Source organism: Plectrocnemia conspersa, unplaced genomic scaffold (genome assembly GCF_051122295.1).
Source record: "Plectrocnemia conspersa isolate PC_06_02 unplaced genomic scaffold, ASM5112229v1 ptg000013l, whole genome shotgun sequence".
Lineage (NCBI taxonomy): Eukaryota > Metazoa > Arthropoda > Insecta > Trichoptera > Polycentropodidae > Plectrocnemia > Plectrocnemia conspersa.
The window spans coordinates 16470637-16486967 of NW_028277177.1; the positions used below are offsets into that span (position 1 = coordinate 16470637).

Below are 16331 nucleotides of genomic sequence, written 5' to 3' on the forward strand. Positions count from 1 at the left end.
TATTTGTCTTTTTTGCACTTTTAAAAACACTCTGCGTTGATTTTTTTAAGTAAACATAATAAATATTAAATTTGATTTTCGTAAAAGTTTAATTCAAAACCAGTTTAACCGTAAGTAAGTTAGTTGGCACACATAAACAACGCGTGCGCTCAATTAACCCAAGGATCAAAACCGGTTGTGTCCGCAGCACGAGATAAACTCGATAATCTCCAACAGCAGCCGATGCAATTTTTTATATTGTATAGATTGGATAATAAATATAATGTATCTTTATGCGACTGTGTGTAATTTGCTTAATAAATATGTCGCCTTGTTATTTCGAAACTGTGATGTATGGTTGTTGTACATATTTATATAATATAACTGCATTCCCCTTATAATATATATGTTTATTTGTATCTATGATGTTATATGATACAACATTCAAAAGTAGACATTGATCTTGTAACTCTTGTTGACCGAGACCATCAATGCCTTTATCAATAAGCACAAGGATGCGTGATATTGTATAGTGAGGAGCATTGCACTCTAATCAAACATGGTCGCTATATAGTTCAAATGCATTTGCATATAAACAAGGATCGGTCGGTGTATAGTGGAGATAAATAGATAGATGGGCGACTGCCTATCCTATGGAATGTGGCAAGCTCGTCGACAACATTTAAAATACTATCTATACCCACACCGTTCTGTTCATATTCCGTACACAATGCATCCTGCCGACCGGAGAGAATGAAAATTTATAATGCTCGCTAGAATTTAGATTGTAAACAAAACAATAAACTCCAACTAACCGCAGCTAGTACGAGCGTAGGCGAATTGCTAAAATTTCGAACGAGAGCTAATTGAAGCGCCGTTAGATTGGTGTTGCCAAAATAATCTACGAGGGATATTTCGTTTTTTTATTAGATTGACAGCACTGCCGTATCGTGACACTCAGTCCCAGAAGCATTGTGCTTGCAGCGTGTGTTTATAATGGCCGTGTGAGGTTCGTTTAGTGATCCATTTCTTCTGCGCATAAACTGATGTAAAAATTGTCGCCAGCTTGTTTATATAGCAATGCCGTATATTTAAAGTAGGAATAAGTATTGTTCATGTTTAAAAAACAGTTTAAGACCATCCGTTGTCATTTGTGAGCTCTATAAAAAACATATTGATGATCAGCGTTTGACAATCAAATAACTTTTTAAAACGTGTATAAGAAAAAAACGCGAGTCTTCTATTTATATTGACATCTAAAAACTCGCTTTCATGTTGAAACATAAGTAAAGATAAATTCTAAATTTTTTAATGATTCTTAACTATATAAAACTGTGTGCAACTATATCAAAATTCATATTTTTTTTTTTTAATTTGGTTACGCGGCTAAATAATTGATTCCTCTTCTCCTTCAAGATCTTGTGAGTATTTAAATTCCAGAAAATACTGTTTCACCATATCAGGCTTTGTATGAGACTGATTAAGAAAGTACCACTGTTGTAAGCGACTGACTGCGTTACTGACATGTGTAGAAAGCGGGGCTACATCATTATCAAACAGGGCGTGTGCTCGGTATTTGGGATAGTGTGCGGCTATATTCCACACGGCGCACTGTGGGGTATTTGACCGATCTAGGAGGCCAAAATTATATATTCATATTAGTTGACTTCATAAGTGCTCTTAGTGAAAATATATTTTTTTATTTTTCAGACATTTTATTTAAAAAAAATAAACAAAATACGTAAAGGCGTATGTGTCCGACGAAGAGGAATTCCATGGTTCCTCGTCAGAAACCAGTTATTCTTCCTCATCCGACAATTGTCCATTTATATCTAGATGAGGTTCAGCCGTAAGCATCATAACTACCATTTCTTTTTGTTATGTACTGGATCTGAACTTAATAATAGTCTGTTTAGCACATTCATATTACAAAATATGGATGTGCCAAATCGACTTTTGGCCGCCCATATCGAACAAATACCCCACCGTGCGTCAGTCACAAGTAGCGGTGGTTGTTCTTCCTCGGAAAATTTATGAATTTAACAATTGAAAAAAATACTTTTGTATGCTTTCACTCAAACAATGGATTCTAAATGGCTCTTACAATTAACCCAAATTTACCCTATCCGTGTTATTTAATGATATCAATTCAATATTGCGTTTAAAATATTTTTACTGTCTTTAATTATAGACGCATTATGGTTTTGTGCAACTCCCCTCACTAAATCGAAACGCTTCGCTTCATAATTACACGTCGAGAGCAATCATCGCATTAGTGACTCACGTTATTCTATTACGCTTTCGTGCTTCTTTATAATAATAATAATAAGTATTCTGTAACTATATACAAAATGTGATGTTATTCTCTGCAATTACAACCATTTCTTTAATTAATTGGATTTATTCTCTGAGATTAAATCGGAAATATGCACGCGAATCACAAAGCAGACGAAATAATACGAGTGTAACTGCATGATCTCGGTCACGTAAAAGTTTCACGTTTGACAATTATTTTTCTTATCAAACCAACAGTTTTGTAAATATGATAAGAGCTCACATTATATTGATGAGCTCATAAGTGTATTATATTATATATGTACGTATCTTTTTCTATACTATTCTATGTTTATTATATATGTACTAAGGGGTGATAACGAATAAAATGTAGTGGTTTCTCGTTACACTATATTTTTAAAGGGTTTCTTCATATAAATCAACTTTGCATTTTTTAAATATGTATTTAATTATAAAAGTACACTCATACTATAATTCGTATTCAAGCATGGGTATTAGTTTTTTTATAGCGAGAATCCATAAACAGTTATCTATTTGGCTTGGAAGGCCGCATGACATCGCGTATATTGTGTATTGTTTTATTTAAATATTTAAATGTCCATTGTACAAAGCTGTAGGGCACAGGATACACGTACATTAATTCTCATCAGGTGTATAGCCAAAACAATGGACAGAAAACAGCAAACCGTGAAAATCTTGGTTCGGTGTTTTTTGGGCAGACATAACAGGTTGGGAATGTAGGGCGATTCTGTTTTGTATTACGTACTACCAGTCACGTAATTTTATTCAAACTCCGAACAAAGGGTTTACCTTATTTCCTGACCGTCTGTCTCTCTCGACAGACGAACTGTTATTTTTTGGGATCCCTTTGTTCTCTAGAACTCTTCATCATCTCTTTAACTCACTAGGAAGTAATTAATTTCGCGGATTAAAAAAAATGCTATCATTTTAGATATCATAAAAAATACTACCATCGTATTATTATAAAACGTGCCACGACCGGCTGAGGCCCGGTTACCTAATACCTTATTCTTGGTTGACCTTGGCAGTTGGCACATGTTTGTTTACGTTTTTTATGGCCGCTTGCACCGTGCAAAAAATTGTTTTTGGTCTGCTATGAAGGTCATCTCAAATTGGATCTAATTTGCTATGTCAAGAACTTGAAAAGCATCGATTTTATTGGAGTACCTAACCAATTATCAACACGGTTAAATAAAAATATTAAATGTAAGTTAAAGCGCTATTAATTACTTAAAGAATAGCTCTTGTTAATATATAAATTTATTTCATTTTTTAAATACAATATATTTTTATCTTACAAATAAAAATATTTGTTAAAATATCCTGTGCTGCAATAAATAAGCCAAATGGTTTATATGCTGTTTTTATAAACAAAATATAGATTGTGTTGTCGCAAATTAGTATTTCCGCATTATCTCGTTGAAGAATCTGATCTCTCTCGCTAAAGAAAAAAATCATGTGTATGCTTGTCTTCGCATTGATTGTTCTGAAAAAATCATAATAAATTGTCGTTCCCCGGCCTAATTTACTCAGGCACTTCAATTAAAAATTAAATATTGAAGAGAAAATAAGCCCTGGTCTATTTTGGTTGCCCTCTGTAGATAATATTTTAAATTTGCTTAAATATTGGAACGTAAAGTAGGCTTTTTTTTATTGTTTTTGATGTCGATATTTTACTTCCGAGAAGTATAATAACTCAATTTTTCCTACAGCTAGAACGGAAAGTAACCAAGCATTCACAGATTTTTGTTTGCTTTTAACCAAAAAACATATCAATTTTTTTGTACGTGTGTAAAAAATAACAGTATAATTTTTTTAAATATTTATAATCTATTTATAACATATATAAAAAAAAATCAATTTCAATTATATATACAAAAGGGTAATTTTAATATAAAAATAAAAATAAATATTTTATTTTTGCTGGGCAAAATGAGTTTTTAGAAATATTTTTTTCCTTTATATATAATGTAGTACTAACCTTTAATATATTTTTTGCCGATACAAAAAGCATGAAATGAAGTCTGTCAGAGTCTGAGAAGTCTGTTCTCCAGTTAGTTGCAAAATTTCTAACACATTTTGTCTACTACATTTATTATTTGTTACTGAAAAAATATTCTGGTGGTTTATCAGTTGTTTGTTTAATTCTTCTTCGATTTTTAAAGTAATTTAATGAAGTCGTCATCTGTTATAAATCTTTCCCAGTATTTAAATATATTTTTTGGGAGCAACTTAAATAGTTTACATTTGCAACAAAGGCGGGCTTTTGTAAAAATATGTGTTAAATCAATGAGCTAATTATTTCTTTAATTTTTTATTTCACTGCTGCTTTTTTTCAGTATAAATTCAGAAAGCTTAAAGTATCTTTTCATGTTTTTGAAAATCCCGGAACTCGTGACTCGGTTGTCTCTACATACATCTTGTAATGTTTATATAGCTCATATAAAATATTGAAGAAGGCTGGTCACATATTATATGTGATTTGACTTCTAGCACATATTTTTATATATTACACTAAAATATTTAATGGATTTAATTTTCTGTACGAAATATATAAGGGTCCCGCGTCTTAATTAAATTGGGAAGCACTGATTTAATACTTTAAAAAATCACTAAATGCAATGCCAATTCATCAAATTTTCAATACATATATATGCCAATCCGTTAACAAAGTTAGCATTTATTATGTACGTATACGCATATTTAATGTGTTTACATTTTATATCTACTGTACATGCGGACACATTTAACTTTAACGCACTAGTGTGTGTGTTATGCAAATGTATTTTTAGACAGTCGATAGATTTTGTTTGCATTCAACGACAATAATGTACGTTTTCAATTCGCGAATAGTAATTTTTGTTTAATTTTCATTGCACGTATCTAAACACATACTCTTTATGTAAAACATGAAAAAGTGTATAATTTTTTAAAATACTGCGCAGCAAATTTCATGCGATCAAGACGGTGCCGTTTTTTTATCTACTATAATCTTCTAAAAGCATACTCTATATAATTCTATATTATGTACAATTTTAATTAATACGTAGGTTTTGTCTGAGTATTCCATCTGAATGCGTTACGTGATATGACGTTCCGCCATCTTAGCAGATCGTTAAGCGGCTGTTGCTAATGTTAATTAACGAATTTAATCAACTTCGAGTTAGTGAAACCGAGAGGGAGCGGTTGTATTACGTTATTTGGAGTACCGCTGAAAATTTACGGGTACGTTCAACCTTTTAAGTATATACGCAAGATTTGCGATCAAAATACGCTGAAGCAGTAAAATTGATATAAAAATCGCTTTTGAATGCTTCTGTACTTTGTGATGGCGACACGAAAACGTAAAAAATTGTCGTCTCAAAAGGAAATCGAAAATCGATTCAATCATTCTATTTATTGAAATAAATAAAAATTATTTTGTTGCAATTTGTCATTTGAGTGATATTAAGACTAGACTTTTATTTTTAAATTGACCATAAAACGCATCTATTCTACTTAAACTATTGTTTTTGTAGCAGTAAACGCAATTAAAGATTAACATGCGAAGGCTCATTCGCTCATTTTTGCCAAGTTATAAAATCCACTAGACTAGTTTCGTGTTTTACTAGAACAGGGGTCTTCAATCTTCCACAACTTTTGAATCTCTTTTAGTTTATAATATGTTTTAAGGAGCATTAAATTTATATAAAAATTTAAAACAGGAAACCATAAACTTTTCTCAAAAAATCTGCGATTATTTTTTTTCCGGAGGTAGTCTACTCCCATGGTTGTTCGTATTAAGTAAAATAATGTTTATGTGGAACTTGAATAGACAACCAATAAATATATCGCAGATAAAGAAAAAAAATGATTATAATCCTAATCTGATCCAATCTTTTAATTTTTTTTATCATAACATTATTTTTAACAATAATATAGACCTCAAAAAGAAAAATCATGGTTCAAATAAATTTTGCAAACATATGACGAATTGATGGCGCATTTAAAAGTACCCCAGTTTGCTTTAAAATTGCTGGATTGTTAATATTTTAAATGGCCATGATGTGGTTTATGTATGTATGGCTGTGGCGTATAAATACGTGACTCAAACGCTAAATAAGGATTGTGTTGACTCGTAATCTCTGTGTGTAAAAAAACACTGCATAATCATGCTACTGTGTTTTGTTTAAAAACATTAAGGTCATCTTGATTTGTTCAATTTATGTAAAAAATTAACAACATAATAAATACGAGTTACACTTGTGGGTCGAATTTACTTTTTATGGGTCGATGCGTTATCGGTTTACTGTTCTCTCTACAAATGACGAGCATCTGATTGAAGCACACTAGTATCGTGATATGTTTGAGTACACGTCTACTGTAGTAAGTTGAAAAAGTGCGTACGTGCTGGCCGTCCAACTGAGTGCTGGTAGCAGCATCCATCCAACCATGATGAAAAAAAACGCGCCTTGTCGTTCCGATTGTAAATGCCGCATTCGTAATACGTTTTTTGTGTGTGTGTGTTGTTACCGTTGCATGGTGGAATACTCGTCGCGTTTCGCAATTAACGTCGGATACCATCTGTGGATAAATACAGTGCGTTAAGGTGTGGTCGCACATAACTGGTTGGTTGATCTTTCCGATTTGGTTGGTGACACCTTTCTGCATTGCGATTATTGATAGGACTAAGAACTTAATATCGTTCACTAAATAACATGTTCCGAATTTGTTTGTCTCAATAATGAATACACGCTGTAATGCCTTGGACTAACGCCTAATAATACTGTAACATTTTACTCAATTGGCAAGATGGTGGATAAAGAAGGAATTACAATTAAGTTCTTAGATTTCCTGAGTCGATATGAATTACCACAGCACACAAAACACATCCCTTCGTGTTTATAACTCTATTACGAGCAAATTTATATCCATTACAACTGTACAATATTATTTGCGAATACAGTAAAGGCCTATATGATTAAAGTAACACTCAGAATCTCATATTGTAGTAAATTTGATGTCGCAATATCACGAGCGGACCATCCAAAACACATATAGCATAAATAATTCAACAAAAACTGGTTAGAATAAACTAGCGCGATTTAAACCATAAAGTTTCTTCCAAAACCAATTAACTGTCTTAAAATACCTAATTTATAGCGAGTCTGAAAAACTATCTTTAAATAACAAAATATTAATACACGTTTGTCAAAAAATTATGAAGTAAAATATTATCCATTATATTAGTTTCATTAAATCAATACATTTCAATGATTTACAATAATTTTTATTTATTTCAATATAATTTGATTACTATTATTCGTCGATTTACGCGGTAGATTCGTTCTGGAAAATATCGCGTAAATCGAGGCATAGAATGAAATTTGTAATAAAATGACCGAATAGTAGAATAAGCTGAACATTTAGCAACACGCGTGCACCCTAAAAAGCAACTCTTATCCTGCATGAGCAGTGAAAAAGGTTCCATATGTAGATAGTGGGAGTAAGTTATTAACCCATGCGTTTGTACATTTCCGCGCTACACATGTGAAATGTTTAATTTGTATTATTTAAAAATAAATATTATTTCTTAACCGTGTAAAACGAGTACCGCGTAAACAGAGAGATAATTGTATTAGTACATCTAATTATAAATCAGTGATAGTGCATTTAAAAGTAACCCGTTAAAACTAAATAATACATACAAATAGTCTCCTGGGACAAACTAGAACTGAAGTAATTTTTTTTTTTAGTTTTAAAAATACTCCTATCGTGGTCCACCAAATGTAAATGTTGCCACTGTCACGTCAGTTACCAGAGTGCCTTCTAGTTTTGTGACCAAATTATATTAAATTCTAATCAAATTAGCTGTTCAGATTCTAATGTCGGAAGTACCAAAAAAATAAAATAGTTCCTACGCGTTCTCGTCGTAGTACATAGGCGATGTTTTAACACGTGTTTTAGACGTTATCAAGATGGGCTACATTTTAAAAGAGCATTGTTGGTTTCGCTTTGAATTAATAAGATACTTGTTTGTTCAATACGTTTATACATTTGCATATTGCACAATATCGTAATTGATATACACGGCCGACGAAAGAGACGACATAAACGTGCATACACACGCCATTTTGGTTAGGCTTTGCATAATAATTTATTAAATAATTTGGCATTCTTGATGTTGGGCGCCATTGTTCCTAGTGATTTTAGTCTGGTATACGTGATGTTGATCAGGAGAGTCGGCGGTGGCACCGCACTGTCTCACACATATTATTTTTGTATCTTTTTGGAAACGCGTTGGTAGTGTTTTTTTTTATGTATTTATATGCACGTGAATGATTGGAGCTTGCGTGTTAAATAAAACGTTGGCACTCGGAAAATAAATTGAATTTAAAAATCTCTATCTTTATTATCTATCCCTTTCCAAACTATGTAAACCAAACCCTGATTTGTGATTCATTATCGTTGCAATCGTGTTTACAAATAAAACACGTGGGTGTGTACGAGGTCGATGAGGGGCACCTTCGTCACGGCATGACTCCATATTCATCTTCCTAAGACAGAATTTATCGAAAAAATATTACAAGATATCGCTTCTTCGCTTCCATGCGTTAATTTGTTGATTCAAGTGTACATAGAATAAGCAGTGTCGAATAATCGATAAATTAGTTATCTGACGTATTTTGTATTGCGTACTTCGTGATTATGTGTGCAAAAATATTATAGAAATGCACTCGACTGTAGTATGCTCAGCTGTCTTAGAGATTTTTTTAGTACATAAAAAATATTTATCTTTGGTTGTTAAAAATATGGGAAAAACATAACTTTGACGTCTGTTTTAAATGAATCACAATTAAAATCATACTCAAAGAATATTTTTTGTTATAAAAATAGGCATGTATTGAACTGGTTTAATCTATTATATGATATAACACGCGATAGTACTCTTTTCAGATGAATGAGCTTTATGTAATTATTTTTACCGTAAATGTTATCAGATTATATATGTTAGCTTTCCATGCTTCATTTCAATTAGTTTTTTTAATAATATACTAATACTATACAAAGCAAATGCATATATGTATATCTCACCACAATATAATTGTTTTCAATAAAATATTGTACTGAATGTTTAGGATACGATTAAACATAATTATTAACATTATTTGATTATAAAATATATATTTATTGCACAAAACAGTTGCATCTTATAGTAGTAGTATATTTTATAGACATTTTAATCCTAGACCTATTATGGTGGAATACACTAAAAATACTTTTTGATGAATATATATATGATTTTATAAAAATATTTGTAAAATTGTTGTTTTTAATAGATTGAATTTTTACGTAAACTTCTGTGGATTGTTACAACAAAATAAAGCAAATTTTATACACTTAAGAATAGTACTTAAAGATGATGAAAACAAAAAATGCCTTATGTTTTTGCTGACATATCGTCGACAAAAGTCAAAATTGAAGCATTTTTTTACCTAATAAATCTCTTTCATAATAGCCTTCTAAATCTCATTTTTTCTTCTCTATGCTAGATAGATAACAGGAATATTTATTAGCAAGGATATAGTGTAAATGTATTTATAGCTTGTCCCTTTTAATGTTTAAGAAATATATACAATTATATCAGTAACAAGTCAAGATATGTGTAGAGACATCAATCAGAATATTTGAATAACCCATTTTTTAACTATTAGCCCTTCGAATATTCGCTAAACTATTTGTAAAATATTCGTTCATATTTATGTTAAAATATTTTAAAATTTTAATATCTATAAACACCAAAAACCAACAGACTCTTAAAACGCAGTTGTGTATTATATATTTGTGTATTACAAAAACACAAGTAGTTAATATGCATTATTAACAGCCCAATTTTTGCTCTATATTGTTATTTTAAATATTATTTTCTTATTTATTATTTATTTAGTCCATGACAACCAATAGCCGAAAAACAAAAACATAAACAAAAAACATTATGCTATTGCCGAAAATCCAGAAATTATTCATATTACTGTGCAGCTGTATAAATTTTATTACCTGGTATTCAATTTTTTATCTCTTTTTTTAATCAATACGAATAATGTTTAATTGTCTAAAGTACCTTTTTATGGTAATGGTTTTTAGCGTACCGAGCTATAGATTTTTTAGCATATTTAAAATTAAACTTAAATCTTCATAACTTTACGAATATATTCGGATAATTTAATATTTCATCGGTTACTATTCGATATTCTAATAGTTGAAAATAACGAATCTTTGTAAACTACATGACGATTAAATCAGTCTATGACACTTTTCGCTTATGAAGGAACAATGAATTGTGTCCCCTGGCACTAAATGGGTTGATTTAGATTGTATCATTAGTAATTTAATTTTAACTATTTTGTCAAATTAAAAGCGATTTTACACATAAATCAAGTCACTCTATCTTTGTGGTAATAACTTTGTTGCACGTATTATTAGTGTGATTTTTTACAGGATGAGTTTTGCGCCCTACATTATAGTTGTGAATTTTTATAGTAGAAAAATATGAAAAAATGGTTTAAAAAATCATTGATTAGAAAAAACATATTAATACATATGAAACTAGCTTGTAACCTTACATATACATAAATTGAGTTATTCTGTTTTCAAAAACACTGCAAAATCTTTATTTTGTAGAAAATGGCGTGAGCATATTTTAATAATAAAATATATTGAATCCATTTATCAAAGAAAAACTGTTTATATTAAAAAATAATTTAAATATCTAGAAAATGCTAATTTGTATTTATTATATATTATTATCAATATTAGTACAAAAAAAAACTGATATACTCTTCTATAAATATTGACCTCGCTCTTCAATCGTTTATTTCATTTGATGAGATCAGAAAAACAGAAATATATTTAGGATTCAGTCACATTCCAACGTGCTTGCCATTTAGCTATTGTGCTGGTATATGTATGTAAATTGTCTAAATAGAGATACTCTTGCAAATGGACGCTGTGAATAAAACAAAGAGTTTCTTAGAATCGTTTGTATAATTCACAATGCAACTATTATGTATTCGCACTTTGAGGAAAATGGTAAAACTTACGTAGCGCAAATGACGCTTACGAATTTTTCCGGAGCTTTTATTATATTATCGTTTATTATACAAGTGTTATGCGCTCGAACAATAAATGTTAGGGTCAAAATTCTTACATTTGGCATCCACACAACGGCTGGTGGTGATTCAAGCTACCGAGAATTTCGTCGATTTTCCACGAAAGCCCTCGTTTATTTTACTGCTTTCGCTTTTTGTGAAAACAAACCTGACTCACCCGCGGAAGCCAAGTAAACATTGTTTTCAGTTGGTGCAGAGTCAGACGATCGATTAAAAATTCAGTAACTAGCCAAACATAACGACACGTATTAGTTGAGAATTCTGCCTATATTACTTACAGTAATATCCTACAGTATACCACAAGGATACAATATAAGCATAAACGATATAATCTGAAGAAATGTAAAATTTTCGTTCGCAGAAGTATCGATTGTAGTGCTCAAGAATAATAAATTAATAAAACATAATATATAAACTTCTACTTTGCTATATAATGCCCATTATACAAATGCATAATCCTACACACGATTGGTTATTTGTTCAGTGTGTATGATATTCCGCGCATTATTTTTATCCGTTGAAGCGTAAATCTCGCGCAATAGTCCACATCGCCATTTGGTAGCGTTTTTATTTTGCTCTTGGTTCTTTTTTTTTCATAGCCCGACAATCGTCCATTGTGTTTTCGTTTCAAATGCAAGGCCACAAATACGCTCAGAGGTGGCACTTTGACATTTAACAATTCAACACTTTCCGGTCGTCTGCGTCGCGTTGCGTTCTGTTAACAGCTAGAGTGCTTCAATGGTTAAAAAACACAAATGGCAAGGTTAAAAAACATTAATTTTAAACCGATAACTTCACGAGTCGTGAACGAGGTCATGATCGACGAAAAGGAATGGCGATTTTAAGTTTAAAAAATAATTCAAGTTAATCTTATTTCTATAGATTATTATATTTTCAACTCTCATCTATTAATCGTAAGAACATATCTTCAGGATATTTACAGAAGTCACCTAATCTTAATTTTTAGTGATATAGTAAACGATACATATGTTTTTTTACATACAATCAAAATATGCTTCATTTACAGAAATGCCAAAGATTTAAGAATGAATAAATACATTATTAATAAAAATGTTAATTTTGTGACTGAGAAGTCATCAAAGGCATTTATATCAATCTAATTATTGAATTTCACATTCTGAAGAAATAAGTCTAAATATTTAAAAATGTAAGGGGAAAATATAGGGGATAGAGAAAAATGTTCAACCCTAATTTCCTTTATTTTGCAAGTATTGAGGTCTTGCATTATCGTGAAGCAATATCTATCGCTCCATGTCTGTTTACTAACATCGGATGTTTTATGGTTAATTCTATGTGCGTGGTTTTGAATTCTCTACCATATTATTTCACTGTCATAGTCTTCACTAGTTTAAAAAACGATCGATAAATAATTTCTCCAGAATACTGTACCACAAACTCGGTTTTGGAGCTTCTTTGCTGCCTAACCATTGTCCTGATCCCCTCAGGTTATTGTGGAGAATCTATTTTTTACTGCAGATAATGATTATCTTTAAGAAAGGTTCCCTATTGTATCGGGTAACTAATAAAAAACAGACTTCGAAGAGTTGTTCTTTTTAGTGCGCAATCTCTCCATTTTTTCACCCTTCCTAGGTATTCAAATGTCGTGAAACAGTTGCAGGAGAAACCTTTTAGTCTGCTACAAGTATCAGAACAGTTTTTTTTTGCGAATTATCCTCAACTTCTCTACTATCAACCGAATATTGAAGATCCTCCACGGGACTCATTTAAAAGTTTTTTTTTTAACCATCGTCTTACAGTTCTCTGACTAACAGTACCCTCCTCAAATCATAAATAAAAGTTTCTGCGCCTAATAGTGTTCAGTTTGTTTTTCTTTTCTGTGCCAAAATTCATAGTAATAAACAAAAACAACATACATACAGAATACCCATGCGAAACAAAGACAAAATATAGCTATTTACTACGCGCGTATCAGACTAAATAAAAATCAGCCACTTGATATCAAACAAGCAATATTATGCAATTTTTATTTACGCTTATATTTCAATATACATGTGAACATATGTTCATGTTTATATGCCGTTATAAATCCAACTTGAATATGTCAATTTTCAAGGTCGTCGTGATATTTATAAATATAATGTAAGACTTGATTTATAAATCTGTTATTATATTATAGAATGACCCTATTCGATAAAATTACACGTCTTATAAAATTCAAAGTGAAAGATAATCACATATGTTATTTTAGTTAAACAATTTCGGTATATAAAATCTAAATTTACTTTTGAGTATACAAAAAAAGTTATGCAACATCATAAAATAAAACTACATTGAAATCCAAGCGAAATATTTAAAACTACGCTTTACAAGCAGACGATAAAAATGATAAGAAATATTAGAAACTAAGAACCAGTAACAATTTTTTTTACTTTGTGTTTTAATCCATAAAGCACGACCTAAATCTTTAAACGAATTCAAATATCATATACAAGTATGCAATTAAAAATACTTCTAGAATACATTATTAAAGCAAATGTATTTTAAAACAATGTTTTTAGATAAAATAGACATGGGAAGAATAGAAAAAAATAAAAAAGGACTATTTGGGTCGATTTATTATACTTATAAACCGGTTGAATAGTTGTAAAATGTAAAATTGTAAATTCAGTCTTATTTTACAGCATTGATATACATTTATGACACACCTAATATTTGTGCCGTTTATCTCACGATTGCAACGTAAAAGTGGCCCTTTCGCTTTTTTTATCTTATCTTAGGCAAGCAATAATATAAATATAACGTACCAAAATAATTCTTATTTACGAATACGAGTTATTATTTATTGTACAATAACGATCGACACGCACAGAAATCAAAAGTTGTACATACCACTCACATGTTGTTAGAACACGTTATATTTGAACACACTAAAAATAAACTGGTACTCCCAGGACGCGGTAAGCACCAGCAGTTATCTCGCGATGTACCGGTTGACCTTGACAATGAACAAGAATTTTAATGGCGGCGCTTTTTTCTTCTCTTCATAGTCGAGCGGCATCCTCCTCACATATGTTTTACTTTCTCGTAAGAAACGAGAAAATAAAACAGGAGGATAGTAATAGATAGGTCCTAAATTTCAAAAGAGGATTTTACGGTGTTTACTCCGTTGGCGCAGGATAAATGTCTATTGGTTCTATTTTTCTCCTTGCTCTGCCAGACTCGGTCATAATTTATCTTCGTGTCATATACGTAATTTATTCCAAAGGAAAATTTATAGTTTCCCACTACCGTTATGATATAAATCACATTTTCACGTGGTGGATATTTGTTGTATTATTTGGACAAATCTTCAATTGTACACATTCGCTCTTCTATATCGACAAAACATATGTACATACGGCAGCGGTGAATGTGAACCGAGCGTTACTGGCAAAAACTTGTTTTGGGTTTGTTTGTAAACAATGACATAATCTCCCATAGCGGTAGCGAAACGGCTCATACCGTCAAAAACGTCCGAAAACTTTTACAGATTTCGTCTTGTTTGCATGTCAACACGTTTCCTTTTTATTTCGCTGTAAACGGACGACATCCACAAATCTGATGGACAAAAAACATTACATGATATCTACAAAAGAGTTTGACAAAGGCGACTCAATTTATCTCACTTTATATACAATTGTAAATATGATAAAATAGAGAGCAAAATATATTTGCGTATTTCTACTATAATATAAATGGTAAAATTAATGGACAGGTTTATCAAACATTTTCCGTATATATTTATTTTCATATAAAGTTGTATTAGATATACTGTAAGCATATTTTGCACGTCAGGCGTTTCAGGCGTTACACGGGGATCTTGATGTTTTTTATTATTATAAAAATTAATGAAAGTTTGTAATAATAATATATTAATTAAAGTTACTATTTTACTTTTTGACACAAGTAAATTGTACCATTTTTATGTAGTAGAATAATCATTATTTTAAATTTAAAAAATCAATACATTTTGTAAAAAAAAAAAAAAACGTTTTTGCGCAACATTTTCCCACGTTTTCGTTTCGTTTTTGTGCAGTTTTGTGCAACATTAAGTTCTATTGTAGAGTTAATATTAGATTTATTGATAATGTATCGTATTATATAATATTTGTCTGCTTTTTAAATAAATATAAACCTATAGAGTAAATCTGTCGTATTTAAATTAGTCGCTAATTTATATTCAAGATCCAAAGGATTGATTGCTGCTTTTAAACGGTCAATCGAAATTAATTAATTGTAATGTAAGCTAATCTTTTTAATATAAATTTGCAGATTATAATACTGTTTGATAATGTCAATGTATTATTTTTTATGTGGACAACCAAAATGATTAATAACGTCACATAATCAGCTAAATTAATAACGTTAAATGTGCATTTTAAATCATGTGATAATTGATGACCATATGTAGATATTTCTGAATATATTTATAAAAATAGAGAAAAACACATTCACAATCACATTATTCAATATGTTCAAGCTTGAGTCAATATTTTCGCATTTCACGCATATATGATAACGAATTTGTGTTTTTTTTTTGCAGAGCTGGATCGGGCGCAAATGGAATATTTTCACGCCGCTTAGACTTCTCGACATTCAATCTCCTGCCGAAGCACAAACTCAACTCTTATCACATAAAGGTATATACATACACATGTTTATTCAATGTCACCTTATATAAATCGTAATTTTTTCATGTTTGTATATTATACACACACAAACCGATATGGATATTATGACCGTTTGCGGTTTGAGCTCACGGTAGATTATCTCCCTCCGATTCTCCGAGACGGAGACGAATTAAACCGATTCGACTGCGAAAAAATAATAAATTCGACAAGCGATTCCATGTCGAGTCTTAAGGGA

At 30.9% G+C, this 16331-nt stretch overlaps 1 protein-coding gene across 1 annotated transcript in view; it reads left to right on the forward strand.

Moving 5' to 3' along the window:
* heca (hdc homolog, cell cycle regulator) overlaps window positions 1-16331 on the forward strand; it is a 90467-nt gene that overhangs the window by 16440 nt on the left and 57696 nt on the right. Inside the window, exon 2 of the mRNA XM_088203051.1 lies at window positions 16009-16105. Coding sequence (XP_088059177.1) covers window positions 16009-16105 — 97 coding nt within the window. The remainder of the gene's footprint in view (window positions 1-16008; window positions 16106-16331) is intronic.